The sequence below is a fragment of the Nannobrachium achirus genome (assembly GCF_963921795.1).
Source record: "Nannobrachium achirus genome assembly, chromosome: 17".
Lineage (NCBI taxonomy): Eukaryota > Metazoa > Chordata > Actinopteri > Myctophiformes > Myctophidae > Nannobrachium > Nannobrachium achirus.
The window spans coordinates 18,292,360-18,317,297 of record NC_137824.1 but is presented as its reverse complement, the minus strand read 5'-3'; the positions used below and the strand labels follow the sequence as shown (position 1 = coordinate 18,317,297).

The 24,938-nt window shown below is 44.1% G+C and overlaps 1 protein-coding gene across 2 annotated transcripts in view; it reads left to right on the top strand.

Annotated features, from left to right (window-relative positions):
- n4bp3 (NEDD4 binding protein 3) overlaps positions 1-17,179 on the top strand; it is a 61,107-nt gene extending 43,928 nt beyond the window's left edge. For both annotated transcript variants that reach the window (XM_080745645.1, XM_080745646.1), the window contains exons 2-11: positions 3,355-3,564; positions 4,428-4,522; positions 6,255-6,408; positions 8,389-8,622; positions 9,581-9,702; positions 10,345-10,558; positions 11,045-11,137; positions 12,174-12,461; positions 14,024-14,279; positions 16,436-17,179. In XM_080745645.1, the coding sequence (XP_080601771.1) occupies positions 3,388-3,564; positions 4,428-4,522; positions 6,255-6,408; positions 8,389-8,622; positions 9,581-9,702; positions 10,345-10,558; positions 11,045-11,137; positions 12,174-12,461; positions 14,024-14,279; positions 16,436-16,890 (2,088 nt within the window). In that variant the 5' untranslated portion in view covers positions 3,355-3,387 and the 3' untranslated portion in view covers positions 16,891-17,179. The remainder of the gene's footprint in view (positions 1-3,354; positions 3,565-4,427; positions 4,523-6,254; positions 6,409-8,388; positions 8,623-9,580; positions 9,703-10,344; positions 10,559-11,044; positions 11,138-12,173; positions 12,462-14,023; positions 14,280-16,435) is intronic.
- Positions 17,180-24,938: the final 7,759 nt, after the last annotated feature.

Sequence of the window (24,938 nt, the reverse complement as noted above, 5' to 3'; positions counted from 1 at the left end):
AATGACAGCCCGTCACACACAGTCCAATAATTCCATCCTATTTCAACCATTTACATGATTGCTGCAGCTCTGTCAAGGGCAGCGGTGCGAAGCACTTGATAAATGTGGACTATACGGACATTGATTGATTCTCAGCCTTCTCCATCAGAGGGACAGCGTTAGAGCCAGAGGCGCCAGACTGAGATGGTTTTGGGACACAGGAGGGATATATCGGTAGAAGGATGCTGGGGTTGGAACTGGAACTGCCTGGCCGTTGGCCTAGAAGAAGACCAACTAGGAGATTTATGGATGCAGTGAAAGAGGACATGAAGGTAGTTGGTGTGAAAGAAGAGGAGGCAGAGGACAGGGTGAGATGGAGGCAGGTGATTCGCTGTGGCGATCCCTGAAGGGAACAGCCGTAAGGAAAAGAAGAAGATTGATTTTCAGCCTTTTTTCATTTTAACCACTTATAACCCCTATATCAGGAGTCTTCAACAGGGGGTCCGGGACCCCTAGGGGGTCCTCAGAGTAACTACAGGGGGTCCTCCAAATCTTTGTGTGATAGAAACGTTTTTTCTCCTTTTTTATATTAACCACTTGAACCCTAGCATACATATTCTGAGAACGTATGCCAAAAATAGCCGATCTACAAGCTCACAACGCGAGGCGTTGTGAGCTTGTAGATCAGCTATTTTCAGCACAGACGTTTGGTGTAGATGGGAAAAAGAGCAGACTAAGCACAGAGTGAAAAACGTCAAGTTTATTAAGTATTGACGGTTCAAGTGGTTAAATATCTGAAAACACAAATTGACATGAACCCAAAATACACTGATCATCGTGCTGTCAATTAAACTATATGGAATCTATAAACAGGTTGTGGGGGTCCCTGCTTCATCTCTCTCTCAAATAAGGGGTCCTTGGCCTGAAAACGTTGAAGACCCCTGGTCTATATGGTTGAGCGGAGTCCCTCAGTGTATTTTCAGTATTTCTGCGAAAGATTTCCACACAGTACAGATGCTGGGGTTTACAGTAAGTGGATAAGGACTCCAAGGGTGATATCATTAGGCCCGCTTCGAATTGGTTAAACACAGGATTGTAACGGATACAGGAGGGGTATGGAGTACTTTATGGTAATTCTTTTGACAGGGATATGTTCTTACATACAGTAGCCACTCTCTAAATCAGAGGGTTGGGAGGAAAGGCCCACGCTGCTAACATATAGCCTCCATAGATCCTCCAAATAGCCTGTGTGTCTGCTGGTTGTTAACTGCTAGTTACTTTATATGGTCTAAAATAAGAAAGTCGCTCTGTGTTTCTGTGTGCGTGTGCTTGTGCGTGTGCGTGTGCGTGTGTGTGTGTGTGTGTGTGTGTGTGTGTGTGTGCAAGGCTGCACGCTCTCTTCTTTCCCCTGAGTCCAGTTTATGGTTGGAAAAAGCAATACGCGCGTGTGTGTGTGTTTTATGGGGCTTCAGAACGCTGTTTAAGGCCGCTGGGGGTGTTTATGCTGGGGAGGAGAGTGAGGGGTCAATATAGACCATTAATGAGGCTGTCTGAATCAAGCACAGAGGGATGGATGGATGGATGGATGGATGGATGGATAAAGGCTTATGGGGGTAGAATTGGGGTAAAGCAGTGGTTCTCAACCTTTTCAGGCCGCGACCCAAAAAAGAATCATAATAGTTGAACTGGATATGCATGACCTTCAAGGGACATGGTATATACTGTAAGCCGATAAAAACTATAAGCAAAGCGCTGCACTCGTTTAGAATCATGTGTGATCATGTTTACCAAAAGCACTTCTGCCACAAAATTGTAAATGTTTTTTTTTGTTTTGTTCTGGGAACTGAGTGGAGGCTGCTGTTGTAACCACCTAGCTGGGTGCACGTTATGTAAGAGGCTTGTGATATTGCATATCTTTGCCATGGGGGAAGAAACCATCTGCAGTATCTGTACGTGTTTGAACTTTTCATGTTTTTTTTGTTACATAAATAAATGGCCTTCTTCAAACAAAAGTAGCAAGAATAGCCAATCTACAAGCTCACACAATGCGTCACGTCGCACCACGTTGTGAGCTTGCAGATCAGCTATTCTTAACATTTTCGGGAGGACATTCTTTTTTTCCCATTTACATTCAAGTTTTCCAAGCCGACAGCGTTGGCATTATGCTGCCTCACACACCTCTCTCCCCCCACAGAGCTGAGCAGCAGCGACGGACGGCCCTCCCAGGGTTTTGTGTTTCAAACAGTGCTTGTGTTATGGGTTCCTCTCTCTCTCCTGCATGGGAGGGAGGGGATGTGGGCCGCCGTGCATTCGCTTATTATTGAGCATCCATCCTACACACTAATGTTGGCTTTTTGGTTGTTGTCGCTGCTTCTGTGTGAAGAAGACTGCATCATTCAGACTATAGCTATAGACTAGCTGTGCGTGTGCGTGCGTGTGTGTGTGTGTGTGTGTGTGTGTGTGTGTGTGTGTGTGTGTGTGTGTGTGTGTGTGTGTGTGTGTGTGTGTGTGTGTGTGTGTGTGTGTGTGTGTGTGCGTACGTGTGCATGTACAAGGATATTAGATCAGAGAGTTTTGCGGTTGACCTTGCTGTGATCTGATGGTGTTGGCATGTCAGTGGTGCATGCTGGGTGGGAGACAGCTGTCTCGTGCACGAAGACACATCTGTCAGCTCACGTGCACACACGCACACACACACAGGGCATCTGTGGAGCAGATAACCACAAAACAAATTCAAACTGATTTGTTGATTTGCAAATTTTCAGCTGTGCACTGCCGCATGGTGATTGTTTGACCATACGTGCTGCTGGCACATGTTTACTGTGCGTTCTACTGCTGTTGTGCTTTGTGGTATGACTTGGTTGTTTTGACTGTACTTGTTCTGCTCTTCATTTGTGTCTAATAAAATGTTCAATCAATCAATCAATCAAAGGAGGAAACGACACATCCTGTTTGAAGTAGTGCTGTAAATCGTGACGCATGGTGTGCTTGTAGATCGAGCTGTTTCCACTATTAAAAATCGCACCTGTGCGAAGTGAGCAGTGCATATCTCCTTCGTTCTGTCCGTGACCTCAGTTAATTTATGTGTAGGAGCAGGGATCTCTGTATAAACGGTACATGGAGATCCGCACTAATACATTTTGCCTATCCACTCATGGAGATCTGTACTAAATAATACACACAAAGTGAAATGTACGAGCGGTTTGCACCGCTCAAAACATTTGAAAGTATAAAATGATTACATCTAAGTTGTAAATTCTATCCATACTTTTACTTAAGTATCCGTTCTACAAGCTCACACAACACAAAATTTGACGCCAGCTAGGTTACAATTAGTAAAGTAAAGCCCCCCCCTTTTCTTGTCTCTTTCAACAGAGCTCGTCTCGCGCCCGCCCCGTCTTTTGACCAATGGCCACGTCGGTCCAGACTCTTCCTCTGACGCGAGACCCCGGCAAGAGCTTCCGCGCCGCCTTCCCGGTGGGACCGCTGCCGCTCCCCTCGTCCCGCTGCGGCATGGGCAGCGTAGGCAGCCTGGTGGAGAGGCCAGACCTGACTGCCAGCAGAGACAACCGCGCCGTGCCCCAGGTGAGACTGCAGGGATATGGGACCGCTATGGAAACGACACGTCACGATTATCGTGGCAAAGCGTTATCGTGATTGAAGATGTTATCGCGATGACAGACAGACAGAGAGTTAGTTAGGCCTGTCACAATTATTACATCATCGTCTAATCGCAATTATTTTACATAATCGCAATTATTGTGTCATAATCGTCATAATCGTTTCCCTGTTGAAAAATGTTCATATAGTTTCAAACAGTTTAAAAAACGCCTCGCATCGCGACGCGTTGTGAGCTTGTAGATCGGCTATTTCCACTATCAATGTTCTTTTTTAAGTATAAAGTTGTCAAATATGTCAGTAATTTCTTTGAATATTTAGATTATGTGTCATATCTACCATGTGCAACTTCAAAGCCTAAAAGCCAAACAGAAATGTAATTGTCAATGACAAAAACACAATTAAATCGTTAATTGCAATTATTTGGGTGACAATTAATCGTCATGTAAAATGTCATAATCGTGACAGCCCTATATGGGACCACTATGAAAATGACGCATCACGATTATCGTGGCAAAACATTATCGCGATTAACGATGTTATCGCGATGATCAAAATATGCTTCAAACTTCAGATGACACTTTTGTCTAGCCACTTGAACCTCCGGCATCCCTATTTCTGTGGGGGGAATGTTCGCCGAATAGCAGATCTACAAGCTCAAGACGCATTGAGTTGCAACGCGTCATGACCTTGTAGATCTGCTATTTTTGGCGAATCGATTTGTGTAGAGTGAAATAGCGCAGTCTTCACAGGTCCGTTATTATCAAGTACAGAGGGTTTACAGTAAGTGGTACTGAATTTGCAGCTTTACAATTCAGCTAATTTCCCAGGTGAGACCCCGGCAGCAGCAGCAGGAGCAGAACCACAGCCTCCTGAAGAAGGGCTTCAACCAGAGAGAGCTGCTCAACTACCTCAACATCAGCAGGTAGGTTCAATGCTCGGGAAAATCGTAGCGTTCAGGCGAAGTGTACTAACATGGGCAAATGTACGAACGGGGTCTCCTACCGTACTGATAGGGCGACATGCAAATTTCCATTCACACTTTTCTGCCGTGCCGATAAGGCGACATGCACATTTCCATTCATTTCCGTTCAACACACATCACATCACTCAAGTAAATCCTGGCTTTTATACTTCTTCATCGTGGCGTGTTCCGTGACAAAAGTGGCTGACAAAAGTGGCTGATCTACAAGCTCACAACGCCTCGCATCCGCGACGCGTTGTGAGCTTGTAGATCTGCTATTTTCCAGGCGCAGAAACTTGCAGAATGAATGAGCGAGTCACTGTGTCAGACGTCCAGCGCAGCACACGTTGTTATTTTTATTATTTAATAATCAACAGAGCCTACAATTGAAACACTTTCACAAGCCACAGTGTGGCTTAATATTCACATTAAGGGTAACAAGCAGGCACGCTGCATGCACTGCACATTATTAGAACAAGTTTGCTACTGAGTGTAAATCAGTGGCTTCCTCAAAGAAAAAGAAATGAGGCGAAAAAGCGTTGGTACACTTGTATTTCGCCTAATCGCTATGTCGCCTTAACGCTACCTCGCCAAAACAGGACGTGCCCCAATGCTCAACTACCTCAACATCAGCAGGTAGGTTCAATTAGCCCCGGCGGCACGGGGTGCTGAGGCTTGCTAAGCAGCCCCAGTCTTGCCACCAAGCACCCCCACCTTGCAGTAAATCCCCTGCTTACATTATAATACACTAGATCAGCATTGGCTGGCCACAACCGGTTTGGCACACGCTCCCATTGGTATGCAAATGTAGCCTTTTGTTTTCACCTGGCCGATTTGAGATGGACATCTCTATTTTAGTATTTCAGCATGAATGATGATGCATTTTGCATTATATGATGCAGCATGATGCATGATGATGCAAAAATGCATCATCATTCATGCTGAAATACTAAAACATCTCAAAACACAGATTGAACACAAAAAATAACTCAGGATTGTGTTGATCTTGTCCCAAACAACAATAAAATAAGATCCGGTTGTCCCAGAGGTGAACTGGGCCTTTAAAGCAGAGCACCTTTAGCCATTGTGTGCAGCCGCCGGCCCTGAATGCAACTAGTGCAAAACTCTGCCGCATGCCTTCTGACAGGTGCCACAAGGCGTGATCACATTCCCCCATTCTGGCTTCACTTCCCTGTACGAGGAGGGGTTTAGGAGTACTCTTACTCGAGTAAATGTTGATCACCAGACTTTTATTTGTATTTGAAATAGGGATCGATTATTGTGACAAAAGAAATCACGATTTACGATATTATCGCGATAATCAAAATCCATTATCCTGGGGCGGAACATTTGCCAAAAAATAGCAGATCTACAAGCTCAAGACATTTGATAGAGAGTTTAAAAAAAAGACTGTATCCAGTACCTATATTATTAGTACCTTTTACCAATTATAGAGGGTTTATGTGGTACCGGATATGCAGCTCGGCAAATAAAAGGTGAATTGATCCCAGGGCATGACGGAGGACAATATCACGATATATTATATCTCCACGATACGATTATCGTGAGTGTTTTTTATCGCGATAAACGATAATATCGCTTATCGTCCCAATCCTAATTTGAAATTGAGTACCTTCCCCACCACTGTTAAAAGGTGACATTATGGTTCTCTGACTGTTGCTATGCTATGCAGGAAGGAGCCCAAAGCCAAGGACAGCGTTACCTCTGGCAGCGTGACCTCTGTGAAGAGGGAGCACGCTGACGAGGACGACGACATCTACACCAAGGTCTACCAGAGAGACGGCACAGAAAACAACTCTCTGCCCACCGGCGGCAAGTACGAGAAGGTGAGCCAGGCTTTGGTCTGCAGCAGTTACAGTCAGGGACGTGCTGGGCCCCTGATTCAGCCCGGGAAAAAGAGTTGGAGAGGCCCTCATTGCGTGCTATAGAGAGAGATCTCTTGTTTTGTATTTATCATTTTAAAAATGATTTAAACTAGTGAAAACAGCCAATCTACAAGCACACAACGCCTCGCACCGCGAGGCGTTGTGTGCTTGTAGATCTGCTGTTTTCACTACTTTTGTGCGATGGCCTTATATGATGAAGCAGGGCTTTGCTTTGCGAAAAAAAAATACAAATTTGAAACTTGGAGATACGAGGTTTCTGACCGACAGTGACGATTTACTTTGTTGGCCGCCCAGCCCCCAAAATGGAACAAAGGCAGATATTTTATTTTTTATTTTTTCCTAATGGCCGGCCTTGACCGGCCGGGAATGAACCGGCCGTTCGGGAGTTGTCCCGCTTTTCCCAATGGCCAGCACGTCCCTGGTTACAGTACACAGCAGCAGTGTTCGTTTTGTCGACTGAAACTGTGACGAAAAATGGTCTTCGGCTACCCTTTTCCACTGATGAAAACCAAATAAAAACTAAGCAATGATGACTAAAACTATGACTAAATATTATGACAATTTCATAGACAAATAAAAACTAGATTAAAATGTTAGGGAGGGACTAATGGAGGAGAGCAGCTAAGTGTAAATACATGTCATCAACCCAAAAAAAAAGTTGATAGATAACTTTATTATCCCAAGGGGGAAATAGATAGTAGAATGATCATTTTCCCTATTTTCACAATAGAACTGTGTTATACGAAATGTAATGCCTCAAGATGGGGGGGTCCCCAGTTTAAATATGATTATTTAGGGGGTCGCGGCCTGAAAAGATTGAGAACCACTGCTCTGGTATTGTGGCTATGGGCGTCAGTCGTTTTGGAGAAGTAGTTAGTCAGGTAGCCTACTGTACGAGGGCATTGAGGCCATTGGTATGCCGTGACTTCATGGCAGCGATGGAAGTCTCAGGCGGTCTTCTTGCCTGAATTGATCAGACTTACAGTACGAACACAGAACAGCAGCCCAGGCTGGAACAAGCGTATTGATTGAACAGAAACACAGTGATTTATGTGACCCTGCGTGGAGCTTCCCTGACTCAGCTCTAGCTGTCTCAAACTTCATCGTCTCTCTTCGCCCCCTTTCCTCTTTAAGAGAGCTGTTACCCATCTCTCATCTGCTAACAAGACTACAGAGACTAAAAGCCCCACTAGAGGCCATGCTGCTCATACTTTTTTACTTTTGGTAACTATACTATATTTTGATGCGAATACTTTTATACTTTTACGTAAGTACATTTTGAATACCAAATTTTTACTTGTAACAGAGTATTTCTACCGTGCGGTATTGGTACTTTTACCAGTGGTGTGAATAACTAAATACATTTACTCAAGTGATGTACGATTTTGAGGTATTTGTATTTCCAATTTCCAATACATCTCGGATCCAAATATTGCACTTTTACCAACTCCACTACATCTATTTGAAAACCTTAGTTACTAGTTACTTTGTAAATTGATTATTATTACAAAACGGTTTACACCTGAAGAAGGCCAATGTAGGCCGAAACGTTGTGTATTTCTTTCCGCTCAATTAATAAATTGATTTGGGGAGCTTTTAGACAGTGTGCGGACCTTTTCTTCTTTTCTATTACAAAACATACATTAACCACTTCAAACCTACTGTATACATGTTGGCCATTTGAAAATAGCCAATCTATAAGCTCACAATGTGTTGCAATGCGCCGCATTGTGAGCTTGTAGATCTGCTATTGTCAACAGATTTTTAAACATTTGAAAACTTGAAATGGGACATTTGGTACTTTAAGTAAAACTTTGGAGTAATACTTTTTCCATCACTGAATTTTAAGTGAAAGAAAGTGAGTACTCCCTCCACCACTAGCAAACGCTTTGCTCTTAACTTTCCTCCTCTCCTCCTCAGTCTGGTCTGAGGCCCTCGGCCTTCAAGCCCGTCACTCCCAAGAACTTCAGCTCCATGCAGAACCTGTACCCATCCTCCAAGATGGACGACGGCGGCGCGGACCACGGCGTGTCCAACGGGCTGCACCGGGCGTACGCTCACGCCCCCAAGGCCGTGTCCACTTCCTCCTCCTCCTCCTCGCCCTCCCGCCACGGAGGAGGGGGCGGAGCCACCACCGGAGGCAACAACAACAAGGTGACCTGACTGACTGACACATGCCTGCAGGCGCTGGCTTATGTGTCTTAAAACCCATTTAAAGGAGTAGTTCACCCCCTTTTGGAGACTTGAGTTCAACTATATTTTTTATAACTATAACTTTGCCCCCATTGATTCCGGATGGGGACCCAAATGCGGAATCAATGGGGGTAAATTTACTCAAATCTAATTATTGTCTTAGGAATGCGACAAAAAACTAAAAAATATTATTGAACTCAAGTCTCCATGGCGTGAGTTATCAATAGAAAAAAAGTCATTTTGGGGATGAACTACTCCTTTAAGACCGGGAACGCATTATTACATTAACCATTATGCTTTAACTATTGAAAAATAGCAGATATACAAGCTCACAGCTTGTAGATCTGCTATTCTTTTAAAATGTGAAAATTTGTGCACGTCTTTGATTTTTTTTTTACCCGATTCTATAAATGTCTTCTAAAGTTCTAAGGTTTTTGAAAAACTCTCGTTTCTACTCTTGTTCTAAAACGTTTTCATGTCAAGGACCCCTAGAATTATCTGTATTTGGCCACCGACCCCTTTCTTGAAACATTATGTATCAGACAGGGACCGCCCCCACCAGAAGCAAATATTTGATTTACAAATGTTCGCTTTAAAAAAGGTATATTCAAAGATTTGCACACATTTTCATGATTTTTCAAAAAATAGCAGATCTACCAGCTCGCAGCACGCTGTGAGCTTGGTGGACAAGGTTTCCACCCGACAGCGACGATCTGTTATTCTGTCATGGATAACAAGAAGCAGGCTGAAGCCTGTGCGTATCGATGTCTTCCAGCACTGAGTCAGTGCATGGGTGGAATAGCTCCGCCACTGGGCCGCTGTTTGTGAGTGAGTCACACGTGGCGTTGATGCTATTATTAAAGCCTGTTGTTGGCGTGATGACGAACAGCTGCCTTAATAATTGTCCCCGTGCGCGCAGGCCCTGTCATCAGTGCGTGGGACGACCCAGGACGATGACAACCTGTCTGATTCAGGTCATAACTCCATGAACAGCCTGCCTCCGTACCGACCGCCCTTCCGCCCACACCTCTCTCACATCAGGTACCCACTCGCTCATTTCACTTCTGCATTCAGCTGGTATATGCACTGATGTAAAGTAGCTGAGTTTATTTAAGTACTGTACTTGAAGGGATAGTTCACTCAAAGAATTAATTACCCCATGGAGATTTTGAATTCATGGATTCCGAAGCCAACAATTTGGTGACCAGCAGTGGTTTCCTATGGAGACATAGAGTGCTGGTACAGCTGTAACTTTCTTTTAGTTAATTAAATGTAGGGTGATTTCATTTAATTCAAATATTAACAAAATGGCTCTATGTTCTGATAGTGCTAGTTACTATAGAGTGTTTGGTCCATATTTGGACTTTAGCCTTATCCCCTGTGAGGAGAAAAAAGCAGTTTCAGTTTTGGTGAAGGAGACAATTTTTCCTCCAATCAGGATAGAGTGGGGCCTTCCTCCAATCATGGTCGAGTGGGGGATTGGAGGAAGCCTGTCAACTACATGAAAACTTAACTTAATAACTTTAAATGTTATCATGTCCAATATGTATCACAGCCTATGTTAATACAATATAAGATATACATCTGGGGTGGTTGTATTTGGTCTCCTTGCTCTTCTGTTGAGACATTTAGAGCCTTTGTGACGCAATCCCGTCTCTCCTCTCCTCCCCTCTCCTCCTCCAGTGCATCCATGGGTCACATCAACACCATCGGCTCCCTGGACCGGGCGTGTCTGTCCCAGAAGGGCGCGGGGGGCTCTGGGGGCGTGGTCATGGCGCAGATGGCGTCGTGTCACATGACGTGTCGCAGCATGGCCACGCTGACCCGCCTGGCGCCCTACGGCGGCGAGGCTCCGCCCCCTTACGAGTTGGCCCTCTCCGTCTCCGTGGAGGAAATGGTTTGTGTGCCGGATTTTAACATAATTATTTTCTTCCGAGAAGAGAAAACACTTCTAATATTTTACGACAAATTCTGAACAGAATTGGTATCTTTTTTATTGCCCGGTTGTTGTGACTGTGAGTTTGTGGCAGGCCACCATCTATAAAGATGACAATTGACAAAAGTAACAAATATTATCATTAAATATCATTAAAACAATCATTCATTAGTGTGTAATAAGTGTTAAATGGCTTTATATTATGAATAGTACTGTAATAATATAGTCTTGATCGCCTCTTGTCTTGATTGTTTAAACATGACGTCAAGGGTCGCTATGCTCGATAACAAGCTTGATAATAAGCCCAAAGCGTATTGATACCGGCCTGGTACTCAATAAATTTGTTATCGAATTTGTAGCTCCATCCCCAGTTACGACAGCCCGGGTGATGGACAGAGAACGTTTGGTCACAGATCTTTACTGCGTTTTGTTCCCTGTCTGGTTCAGGTGCGGGACCTGGAGGAGCGACTGGTGGAGAAGGAACACGAGCTGAAGCAGATGAAGAGGAACCTGGACGAGAGCGAGGGAGCCATCGCTCAGGTGAGTCACATACTGTCAGCATCATGTCACTGCTGCTGCAGGCTCACTGCATCCTCTCTGTCAGAGAGGCCTGGTAGAAGCACTGCTGTCTGCTTTGTTTTTAAAGCCAGGAAAGCTCCTCCACTTACGTATGTTCGTTCTATATTGACTAAGAATCGGAGCGAATTTTGGAGCACGTACCGGTAAATAAAAAATCAATCTCATGTTATGTCAATCACGTTTGCACACTGCCGCCCGTATTAATTTTTGGACCAGGGTCGATTTGTTCAGATTTTCGCAACTGTCGCCACTGGGTCTCTCTCCTCCTTGGCCTGAAAAACGTTGTTTTTTTTGCAGATTCCGGATTTCCAAAACGCAACGAAAAAACGCAGCAGTGTGCAACCACCTTTAATGTTTTCAATCTCCAGTTTAAAGTATATTTTGAAATCATCATGATATGCGTTTAGTAAATTATGGTACCATTGATTTTAACACTTAAGTTGCAATGATTTTTTCTCTTCAATGTCCCACGTTGCCATGGTTACCATAGACTTCCATGTAATTGCGCAATTGTGTAAAAAGTACACGCCCATGCCTAGCTGATGCACCACGTGTGTGCACACTGTTCACAGCTTTCAAACAAAAAAATCCGCTTGGAAATCCGTTCAGGCATTCATGATTTATGGGCCATTATGTTTTCTTCAGATGTAAACAAACATGGCTGCCATGTTTGAAAGAATGGGTTGGTATGGGGGTTAAACATGCAATTTCGCGATCGCGATCATGCCTAATACATTTCTGGAGGTCAAAAAAAAAAATTTGAAAAAAAAAAATTGAATTTTTTATTTATTTATTTATTTTCAAAAACGGCCCAAACTCGGGAAACTCGGGGTTGGCACAGCGTTGGTACCAATACAAACTCGGGAAACTCGGGGTTGGCACCAGATGTGTTAAAATGAATGATAAAGTAGGGTTATGATTCTAGGGTTTCATAGGCCTACTCAAATATACGTATGATGACGAGTTTGGGTTTGAACCCTTCCGCTCCGACCCCCAGGTGTTCGAGGGGAAGCAGCGGCTGTGGGAGAAGGAGGTGGACGAGCTGAAGCGGCTGTACGCCGCCAAGCTGCGGCAGGTGTCGCAGCACGCGCAGCGCTCGCAGCGCAGCATGCAGCTGCAGCTCTACAAGGCCCAGCAGGAGAAGAGGCGTCTGCAGGAGGACATGGAGGCCCTGCGCAGGGGGCGGAGCCGCCAGGAGGAAGGGGAGGAGCCAGAGGAGGAGGAAGGGGGAGGGGCCACCAGGATGAAGGTCACCTCCCCCACGCTGGAGGAGACCCAGTGGCAGGTACGGTACCGTACGACCCGGCCTGTCGCTGTTCGCTGTTATCGGGGCAGAGACCTTCTTATCTCCAGAAATTCGTATCTTTAGTGTTTTTGGTAAAAGAGCGTTTTGAGCTTGTGGATCTGCTACTTTTGCTGATTTTGAATTTGAATCCTGCGAAGTAGCAGTTTTGGGCGACAAAAGATTGTTACAAGATCGTCTGATCTCAATTATTTGGAGCTATTAAATTATTTTATTTATAATTATTTTCATTTCTGTCCACGGCCGGATGAAATGAATAGAAATGTCATAGTTCTACTTTCAAAATGGTGTCCCTATTGGCTGTTTTGACTATTAACTCACTGAACGCCATAAACGTCTTATACGTCTTTGGACCTCGGTGCCATAAACGTCTTTTACGTCTTTTTAATTAATCAAAAGTTTTATCATTTTTTCATAATTGTAATTTCAAAAAAATCGCTCTAGAAGTTGGCCATATGCCTCCGTGACCTGAGCGATACGGCCGATTTGACTGTAGCACCAGTGTAACACAGTCCGGCGGAAAATCGGTATAGCCGAAGATTGGTTCCGGCCGTTTAAATGTTATCTAAAACGTTCGTTTATACACTTTCCCGTGCATCCCTGACGAACTATAAGTACTCAAAAAACGCAGAAAATTCTCAGGATTCCAGCGGTGCCATCCATTCTTCTCTACCTATCCTTGATCGCGATCGCCAGGGTTCCGAAGTTGTGTAGCATGCTAGCTAAAAGGCCTGGCCAAAATGTAAACAACAGGCCCAAACCAAAAAAAAGATGGACGTCTTCTTCCTTCTTCTGTTAGTTGATCAGATAGTAGGAGACCACCCTCTGGTGGTTTTCAAATGGTATTGCACTCCAGATTGCACACAGGGCCCATCACAGCACACACATATGATGATGATCAAGACATCTTACACATGTTCTATTGAAGCCCAAATCTAATGATAGGATATATATATATAAATATACATGTTTTCCTTTGTAAGAGGGGTAGTGTGGCTTTCGATAGAAGCATAGATTTATATATGTAATTTAAGTACAAAATATGATTTTGGCCCCCATAAAAAGGCAAAATTAAGCAAAATGGCTGGCACCAGTTTTGTAGATTTTGAATAAAGGGTGGCATTCACTGAGTTAATACTGTACAATTCAGGGTTAAGTGGTCAGACTAATTGTAGTCCATAGTCCAAAATAGTTGATTCAAGTGTAGTTGCTCATTTGGGCTTGTTTCTAAAGTCCAGCTGCTTATTTGGGACTAGCTTCCTAAATTTGTTTAAACCAGTGGTTCTCAAACATTTTCATGTCAAGGACCCTCCAAATTAATAACTATTTGTCCGTGGTCCCCCATCTGCAAATATCTTTTGTTAAAATCTTTTGTAAAAAATATTCAGAATTTTTCCCAAAATAGCAAATATGCAGAATTTTCTAATTAATAACGTATACACAGTAAATAGTGCTCATGTGGCCTATGATAGTCGCTTCCTTTGGGCCTTGGGTTTTCCCAGACCATGGTTGCTTATTTCTCTTCACGACGGCTTGTTCTCCAGGTGTGCCAGAAGTCGGGTGAGATCTCCCTGCTGAAGCAGCAGCTCAGGGACTCCCAGGCCGAGGTGACGCGGAAGCTGAGCGAGCTGTTCCAGGTGAAGACGGAGCTCAGGGAGGCGCGCGCCGAGCTGCGCGGCCGCGACGCCCACATAGACGGGCTGCAGCAGGCCCTGCAGGGGGCCACGGCCGCCACGCAGAGGCGCGGCAGGCTCACACCCGCCGACGAGGGCAGAGCGCCGGCAGAGGAGAGTACAGCAGGTAAGGAGCAGGGGTGGACTGGGCATCTGGCCCCCGCCAACTATACAAGTGGGCCTGTGATACCATTTTAGATTAGTTATAGTAATATTTGTGGGCCACGGTGGCACAGTGGTTAGCGCTTCGCCTCACAGCTAGAAGGTCCTGGGTTCGATTCCTGCTGGGGGACGCTGTGGGCGCTGGGGGCGTGTTCCTCCCTCCGCGTCATCAGCGCCCACACCCTGGGTGGGGTTGGCGATAGGGCCTTTCTGTGTGGAGTTAGCATGTTCTCCCCGTGTCTCCTAGGGTAGATGCCCGCACAAAAACATGCAGTAGTCCTGGTTGCTATACTACCTCCCCCTAACCAGCCAGGTGCTCCCCAATTCCCCTGGCGCGGCAGGGGGAGAGCGGAAACCAGGACTACAGGTTAGGTAGTTGGCACTGGGTGAGAAAAATGGGTTGCAAAAACCGTGGGATAAAAATATATATTAAAAAAAGAAAAAGAATTATAGTAATATTTGGGCTGGGCGGCCACTAAGTGGAGAGGGCAAATCCTTCAGTAACACCGGATCACAGAGCACAGAAACATCACATGATTGGCCCACTGGCTTGTCTATCATCTGAATACTGGCCTAGTTGCCCAATCACAGGCTACTGTGGCCCAGGAGTCCCACCCAAACATTTAACAGCCCACAACGTGCCGCTGCCTCGATGCGTTGTGGGCTTGTAGATCTTCTATGTTCAGTTCGCGCCGGTTGTGTTGGGCCGGTCTGGGCCAAGATGCCAGGGCCGAATTGATGGCCGCAGTACTTACGCGCTCTGCTGGCACATAAGTAGGCCATACATGGCCACGAGTGCACAAGACGCAAGTTGGCACCTCGACAGAGTGCAGTGTAGTTAAAACAGCTCTCAAAGTTGCTTATTTAGCACATAAACGAACTCAAAACAAAGCCAAATTCTACCAATATATATCATCACAAAACCCAGTAATATAAAAAGCCAGGCCTTCAAGAAATCTCACCAGTTAACCATGATTTATGTTATAAACTTGGAAAGTACTCATCCTAAAGTCTTTCACCCCGTCATCCACTTAGAATACTTCTTTTTTTACTTTTACATTGTAAGTTTACAGTTGGTGCTCAGTGTGACGGCCCATTACCCCATCTGACAAAGTGTGTTCTCCTCCTCTCCCCACCCCCATGAAGACAGAATCATAAAAACAAATGTGTTAATGAGGGGATTTAACAAGGTGTTAACGAGGAACAGGTGCATCTAGCTTTATGAGCCTAACACAAGAAGACCCCTTCCCCACTTCCCACTATCATTCCATTCTACTCTTACACTATTACCCCTGTAATACCCTCATCAGATATCTACACTCTGTTTTATGCCTTTATTTGTCACGAAGTGAGAGTGTGAATGGGGTCAGTAAAAACTGTGAAAATTCTATTCAGAAATGGAACAGGAGACAACTCAGTCGAGCTTGCAGAAAACTGGAGAAAACCATAAAGGTTCTAATTTGATCCATTGGCCAGGACAAAAGAAATTGCAATCATTACAACAAAAACAAAAAAATCAAACAATGGGGGTGGCAGAGTGACAAGAGTGACTACGCTTACTGAGCCCTTACTTACTACTTACTTACTTTCCCTTATACTGTGTACTCTACAGACTCCACCTTTCTATTACCAAACAACCAACCACAGTATCTACTCAACGTGCACCCCATGTTCTAATCAATCAGGCAACAGGATTAACAGGCACCCCTCAATCACCTATCTCACAAACTACACAGCTATCCACGAGTTTCCAACGCCCCATAGTGCATTGCGCAGGCGTCTGTACCGAGCTTCCGGCGCCGATTTACAAGCTCACAACGGGTTGCATCTGCGACGCGACGTTAGCTTGTATGTCTGCTGTTAAACCCGGAAGTTTGGTCCCGATGGTCTCCAGTAAACTCCCGCGGAAACTTGTGGATAGGCTTCAACAGACCGCTCCCCCATTGTTAGAAATTTTTACCGCGATGGTCCGTCGCTTAGTTACGGCCTGTTGAAAAAAAGCGTTTCCTGACAATTGACATAATCTGAGTGTAGAATCTTTTTTTATTTTTTCCTTTGACATACAAAGGGACGCCGTTTGGGAAACACTGACTTACCCTCTACTCTACCTTTGGCTTGCAGGAGGGTGCGTAGGAGCAGGAGGAGGAGGCCCTGCCGCCACCACCTCCTCCACGGAGGAGCGCTTGCGCGCGGAGCTCCTGCTTGAGCGGCGGCAGAGCGAGGCGCAGGCCACGGCCTTCGAGGAGGAGCGCCGCACGTGGCAGACGGAGAAGGACAAGGTGATCCGCTACCAGAAGGAGCTGCAGGCCAGCTACCTGGAGATGTTCCACCGCAACGAGGCGCTGGAGCGCGAGCTGCACCTCCTCAGCTCCGCCGCTGCCGCCGGGAGGGAGGCGCGCGGAGAGGGAGGAGGAGGAGGAATGGACAGCAGGAGCGGGACGCTGGACAGGGAGTTTCCCGAGAGGAGGAGGAGGAGGAAGGAGGAGAGCGGCGGCGAGGAGGAGGAAGAGGAGAGACCATCCTCCTCCGCCTCGGGTCTGCCGTGGATCGAGAGGATCGAGTCTTCTGAGATCTGACGGTGGAGTGGAGTGACGGACATGGTGCACTCTGTCATACTGGATTCCACTGACTCCTAAAATCTTTTTGACCACTTTGAAACCCCCTGTCGTCTTGTGGTTCTCAAAGTGGATTCTGGGGACTCTGTGGGTCCTTTAGGGGGGTCTAAATTGACCCATACACTGTCAGAGTTAAGGGGAGACCTTGACATTTGAAAGTTTGAGAAACACTGTCTTAGAGAACTGGACTTGAGTTGCAACTGTGCTTTGACCGATTTCTTCTGTCTACCCGACACCAAATCTTTTTGCCTAAAAATAGCCGATCTACAAGCTCACAACGTGTCACGTCGCGACATGTTGTGAGCTTGTAGATCGGCTATTTTTTTATGGCGAATGTCCACCCCGCTCCCCCACCCCAGAATAGGCATGATTTCAGTTTGAACTTGGCCCATTTTCAACTGTATCCTCATATAACTGGTCATCACTGATGTTCATTATTATTCCATAATAATACTGTATTCTATCCTTGTGCATGGCTCTTTATGGACCTGATGAAATGCCAGTCAAATTACAGTAGTGAGCTCCAACCTGTGGTCCGGGACCCACTGGTGGGCCTTAAAGGGTATTGCAAGTGGACCCCCAAAATGAATTGGTATTCCAGTCTTTGTCCTGCAGAGACTGTTACACACTATTAGCGTTATCCGTTATTTTCTTTATATATTTATTATATATCAACAAATCCACATGAAACATTTCTAATAGATTTTTTCTTTTTATAATCAACGTCACGGAATCGATTAGTCCGATTAACCGAATAAGCCCATTTTTATACTTAGTAGTCGTGCAACAATTACAGAAAATACAGAAAACAGCCGATGCTGTGTGTTGTGAGCTTGTAGATCAGCTTTTCTTTTGTATTTCGGGAAAATGACATTTCAAAGTTATTTTATTCAAATTAATAATTTTTTAAATTATAGTTTGATTAACTGTTGCACCTTTATTACCCTCTCTCGCTCTCTCTCTGTCACATACACACACACACACACACACACACACACACACACACACACTGGCACTAAGTAATGCTACAGAATTATAAACAATCAGCATCAAAACATTCTATCCATCTATGGCAAAAAGAACAGTATCATCATCATCTGTATAAGCTTCAATAACAACCAAAAAACAACTCTAATCTGTTACTGTAAATGAACACATGAATTTGTTGTTTAGCATTGTGTTTGGCTTGATAGTTACGGTACACTAGGCTGGGACTGCTGTATAGTTTGGACTGTAAAGCCGAGGATGCAAAGGGATTTGGTTTGTTCCAGTAGCATGATGATGTTCAGTGTTTCCTAGCTTGGGGTCTGAGAGGTGCCAAAGATCAGAGGGGAGGGGGTGGGGGTCTCGTCTGCTTGTAGCTGTAGGACCTACAGCACTAGGTGGTCGAAATGTTTAAAACACGTTGAAAAAAGTATAACTTGTTTTCATCCATTTAGTCAAACAATAGCCTATAGAAATGTTCTAACGTGTCGCCATGTGACACGTTTTGAGCTCCTAGATCAGCTATTTTGGCTATTCATCATACGAGAACTAGTGCGTGCACGCACATGCACACACACACACACACACACACACACACACACACACACACACACACACACACACACACACACACACACACACACACGTAGGTGGTCTCAGCTCACATGTAAGACGGGGTGCGGGGGGTCCAAGGGAAAAGGCTTGGCAACCACTGCTGTACTTAATGTTCTTTGGATTCAGGGTAGGACCTTGGATCTTGCAGGCTGTCTGTTCTGCTGGGGCTAAGTACTGTATCTGGGATTAGAGTGATCTGATGCCAAGCTACTAATGCTATTGTTTTTTGGGCCATTAAGAATACTATGTGTATTTACAAAAGGAAATGTTATATTTTTGGATGTTTTTTTGTTTTTGCCACATGATTGTACATAACTTGTCACTGGAAATTGATTCTTTCTTTTTTTTTTTTTTTTTTTTTTACTGTATGTCAAACTCACTCGTATTAATAACAGGTCTCCTTTTACATCATTTAAATCACTGTTTCCCATGTTACCCATGTTTCCTACATTTTGTTTTAAATTATAGTTATTTTCAAAAGCATGAGCTCAGTTTGGGGCCCTCCCCAGGTTGGCAGAGGGAAGGTGGCGCCCAGGATTACAGCTTAGCCATTGGCACTGGGTGAAAAAATGGGTTACAAAATCGTGGGATAAAACTTTAGAAAAAGAAAAAGAAATTCCATTCCAATTGTGAAAATAGCAGATCCATAATCTCACAACACGTCGCAATTGTAGATTGGCTATTTTCACTAGTTTGGGGGAAGACGTAAATTCTCTCTTTTGGGTCTCCAGCTAAAAGTTTTGGGAACCACAGATTTAAATGGTCTGAGAGTTTAATACGATCAATCCTGCTTGTCATAAGCTCATTTTAATTACACACGGGCTGCGAATGGCGCGCATCAGAACACCCGCCGCCATTGTGGTCTTATGTAGGCCTACCCAGAGCCTTGTATTAGAGAGTTCTGCCAATGCGGGGTCAGAAACGGCGCCGGTCGCATGGTTCATGTACCGGAAATGTCATCATAGATTCCAATGCATTCCGTAAACTTCCGGTTCATGTCACTATCGCCAATAGATGTGTATGTAGAAGACCTGGCCCCATGAAGTGAACGGAGAATCGGAGATGACACAACTCTCCAATAGAGGGCTCTGGGCCTACCTATACCCTGTCAATGTGCGCTGTGTGCCCCGTGTTCCAATATGCCACTGTTCTATTTCCAGGCATCGCCGCACGGCGAAAAACAGATTATGTGTTCTCAATCGGTGGCCGCAGCGCCTCCCGTTGGTGCTATGAGCGTCGAAACTGCGTCACAAGCGCTCTGAATTTGGCCTTTTAGAATAGAACTGTACCGGAGACCTGCCAGGCGACAGCTAACTCTGTGCATTGTTATAATGTACACAGATCCACGAAAACATTTGAATACCAGCTCTGTTTTGACCTTGACCTTTCCAACCTCCCTTGTTTTGAAACCATGTTTGTGTACAGTATATGGATGTTATATTATGTTTTGTTCTGGATTTATAATAAACATTTTATTGTGGTGTTGAAAATCATCCAGTGGGTCTTGAGCTAAATAGTTTAGAACCAAATTGACTAATTTAAGGCTTGAGTGGCACAGTGATAAAATATCTAACCACCACCACCACAGAGTCTATACTATAGGGCAGGGCTACTCAACTTCAGATGGCTCAGGGGCCACTCAGCAAAATACAAAAAGTCCAAGGGCCGCAAGCTAAAAATGATGATCCTATTTTGGACATTTAGCCAATGATTTTGTAACACACTACATTAGTAGTCTAAAAATTCAGTTAACACACAGCAAACAGCCACATTTACATCTATAAGTCCAAACCTCATTGAACAAAAATATTATCGTGGAATGACTAATGATGAAATTATGAAGTTTCTTCTTTTGGAACAAACAAAACAGCAACAATGTCTTGTATAGAACAAGAAAAATAATCGTTTCCTAGTGGTTTTGGAGAGAAACTAAAAAAATACATCAGAATTATTTTGTCCACACTGAAAGTAGACAAAATATATTTGAGGGCATGAGGGGCCGCATAGACATACCGTAGGGGCCGCATGTGGCCTACGGGCCGCAGGTTGAATAGCGCTGCTATAGGGGTTTGAATACAGCTTTGCAAGCGACTTATGGGAACGTATTTGGTCCATGTTCGGGGAAGGGAAGCCGGACAGGGACCGTGACATTTTTCACTTCAAGTACTCCTACAGGCTGGGGCGGCACCTGTCTCTACATCCTCCCGGTGGGGGCTCCTCACTGGCAGGTTCTTGCCAGTAGGACAAGACAGCAGTTACAACATACTGAAATGTGTCTGTGGGGAGGAATCAATTAGCAGAGTTGAAAGGATATGTAAAAGGTTGAGAACTGTCTATACTCTAAAGACAATACATACATTATACAGGTATACACAGTACCATATATACCTCTCAATGCACATGCACCCGATCAATTAATGAACTTCGGGCCGAGCCAATACATAAACCGGAGAAATCACTTGGCAAACGGACAAAGCTGTTCTTATAAACTCCTACAACATCCACAGGGCATAAAGGCTGTCTCTGAGCACACCAATAAAGCAGCCAGAGATGAGGGCTTTATGACAGCACTAACCAGGGAGAGGCCTGCAGGTATAGCAGGGCTAATGTGCTTTTTAGAGGCTTGGCCTTGGGTCCTTATCGCCGTGTGGAGCCAGTGGTGGACCGTGGAACGAACATTAAGTACATATACTGAAGTACTGACTGAGTGTACTTAAGAACAATTTTGAGGTGCTTTTACTTTACTTGAGTATATAGCCCCTTTTCCACTATGAGGCGGAACCAGAACTTTTCAGCCTTGTGCTATGGTTTTGTTTCTATAGCGCACGGCTCGGTTTCAGACAAGGTTCTGGGAGCCTTTTTTAGTTCCTGCTCCTAATGTAGTACTAAACTTGAGTCCTGGGAACCGGGGACAGAAGCGCTGCTGCTCTTTTTTTGGGACCTTCCCGGTTAGGACTGCTTATATGGAAACGTAAGCAGAACTTGGTCCTGGAACTTCACAGGTTCTTGAAAGTTCTTGGTTCTGGAAAGTTCTGGTTCTAGTTCTGGTTCGGCCCTGTAGTGGAAAAGGGGCTAATGTAACCCTCACGTAGCACCTCCCAGGGGTGGTGGAATGAGGACTCAGATTTTGGGCATATTAAATATCAATACCACAATGTAGAAATACTCTGAAGTGTCCTGTTAAAATACTTCAAGTACATAAGTATTAGCATCATAATATACTTAAAACAGCAAAAGTAAAAGTGCTCATTATTATTGCCATGTTATTGGACTGTGATTATTGATCATGAACCACTTAAGTCCTACTCTAATAGGCCTACTTAGCCTTTTCGAAAACAGACAATCTTGAATTCCCTTTACGCTTGAAGGGTGAAAGGTTGGCTAAGAGATGCAGACATAGGAGGGTCTTTGTTTGCTCAAGGAACACAACGTTTCCATGGAAAACCTCAGAGATTAAAGCTTCCAGGAAGTGACAGGTATGTTTAACAAAAAACAATTTGTGGGCATTGAGTGCTGGAAAGTACCACAATGTAAACCCTCTATTCTTAGTCAAACAGACCTGAGTTGCAACTTTAGGCCTTCTTAGAGTTCTTAAGTTAGTACACTTTTTTCACTCTACGTATAAATCTCTTCACCACAAATAGCCAATCTTCAAGCTCACACAGAATAGGGATGCAGGGGTTCAAGTGGTTAAGATCGTTTGCAGCAGTGCTTGCAGTGGCGGAAAGTAACTTCAATCAAGATAACTCATGAATGGATTAAAACATATTTTCAATAAAGTTGTATTATTAATACCATAAAATGATGAGAAATACATATTTTGGTTTGGCGATGAATGCATGTGCTTTTAACAACTCTGAGGGAGCACACTACATGTCCCTGTCAATAGAGGCCTTTCGAATCAACAATGTTTTACATTTACATAACCAACTTAATCCCCATTATGGTTGAGTGGCGTTCCTCAGGGCTCTATGCTAGTGTATTTTCTGTCCGAAAATAGCCGATCAACAAACTTGCAACGGGCCACGACGCAGTGAGCTTGTTGATATGCTATTTTCCTGTACAATACGGACGCTGGGTTTAAAGGTATATTCAGTGATTGTATTTCATACAAATTAAAATATAATTGGTACATGTTCCATTCATTCTCCTCACTAGAATGTGTGCTGACCATATAAGGACTTCCACCATGGCCCGTGTTACGAGCATAGCTAGATTCGGTTTTCAGAGGTGGCCAGCCAGTCCTCGACCAATCAGGGTAGAGTATGGCCGTAGTTATGTTATGATGTTTAGTTATGATGGTCAAAATAAAAGTTTTGAGAACCACAGTCGCTCTGAATTAAGAACATCTGCTAAATGCCTAGATTGTAAACTACTGAACTCATAAAATGCCACAGTCTCCTAGTAAATCAATATCATACATATCCTGAAGCTGGAGACGTAGGCCTACCGATATTCAGTGATTGGGTCTAATGATCAAAACGAGAACATTATAATGGTGTAAAAAATCTATAAGGCCAGTAAGGAACAAGATTACCCCCGGCCACTTTCATTATCACTGAATACACCTTTAAGTGGTCAAGTAGGCTATTACTGTCAGTACTTGAGCACAACTTTGAGGTGCTTTTACTTTACTTGAGTGTGTCAATTTTCTTCCAAAACGTTTTACTGCAGCTCCACCACATCAGAGGCAAATACTGTACTTTTGACTCCACAACAATGATCTGACAGCTTTGGTTGGTTATTAAGTTATTTTATGATGTGAGCTTGTAGATCTGCTAGTTTCAAAAAGGTTGATCATATTTATAATTGTACTGTAAGAACCACTGGGCTACAGGGCTCTGTCTGTGTGTGTGTCTGTCTGTCTGTCTGTCTGTCTGTCTGTCTGTCTGTCTGTCTGTCTGTCTGTCTGTCTGTCTGTCTGTCTGTCTGTCTGCGTGCATGCAGTCCTATGCATGTAAACTTGAGTAACTCGTAAACGGAGAATAGTCATCTAACATTCAAACATTTATTCAACAAAACCAACTTTCAGTTGACTTGAAATGTATTTGAGTGTGCTAAAGCCAACATGATTAAAGGCATTCCAATGGCATTCATATCCATTACGATAATGTTACCCATCAGACAGTGTCAGTGATCAGCTACAAATGGCTCATTTATATCTGGACAAGTGACATTTGTGCCTGGAAAGGTGAATCGGAAATGCACTTATCCAAAGGACAAGTGCCTCAAAAAGTTAATGTCAAGCCCTGCGATGTATGTATGTATGTATGTATGTGTGTATGTACGTACATTACACTGTGCGTACATGCATGCATGCGTGCGTGTGTGACTGCGAGTAGCTGTGTGTATGGAAAGGGGAGTCGTGTATGTGTATGTGTATGTGAATGCAAAATGGGATTGGGAATCCATAGGTTTATTTTTAATTCCGGGTCATAACATGACTATCTGTGAGCAGTGTGTGACTCACCGGGGTCCTTTACCTCTCCATCTCATGTGTTACATAAACCTGAGCTCAATATAATGGTTACTGCATGGCCCACATCATGGCTTCAGGCCACAGGCCAACCACTGGAGCACAGCTTCTCAAACATGTTCATATCAAGGACCCCAAAAATTAATAAGTACCATCTGAAAATATGTTGTGCATTACAGATCCACTATATTGTATTAAAGGACAACTTTGTTTTTTTTACAACATGGGTTCATATTTTATGAAATTAGAGATGTAATTAGAGAAAAGAGAAGATGTTTTCATTTACTGCTGTCTATTGTATTAGCGATTTTAGTATTTTGATTTCAGTGGGTGGGGGCATGTGCACAAGTGGCTAAATATGTATTTTTAGACACAATAAGCCATCAATTTCTTTGTTACTATTTACACCAGCACCAATAAATCACATCTGCCCATGAAAGATTGCGTTGCATCTTGGGAATGGGCTTATTGTGTATAAAAAGACATATTTAGCCACTTGCATGCATGCCCCCAACCTGGGGCATGCATGCAAATCAAAATCGTTAAAATCACTAAAACGATAGAAAGAAGTAAATGAAAACATTTTAACACCCATCTTTTCTTTTCTCTAATGTATGGGACGATAAAACACACACACACACACACACACACACACACACACACACACACACACACACACACACACACACACACACACACACACACACACACACACACACACACACACACACACACACACACACACACACACACACACACACACACACACACACACACACACACACACACACACACACTTTTTTAATGGTAGAGTATAGTACACCATAAGTGCAAGATTAACCATACACTGACGGCCTGGATGAATCAAAGTATGAATTAAAGTACTAATATACACTATTTTTGACAGCCTTGCCTGATAAAACATGAGCTTGTT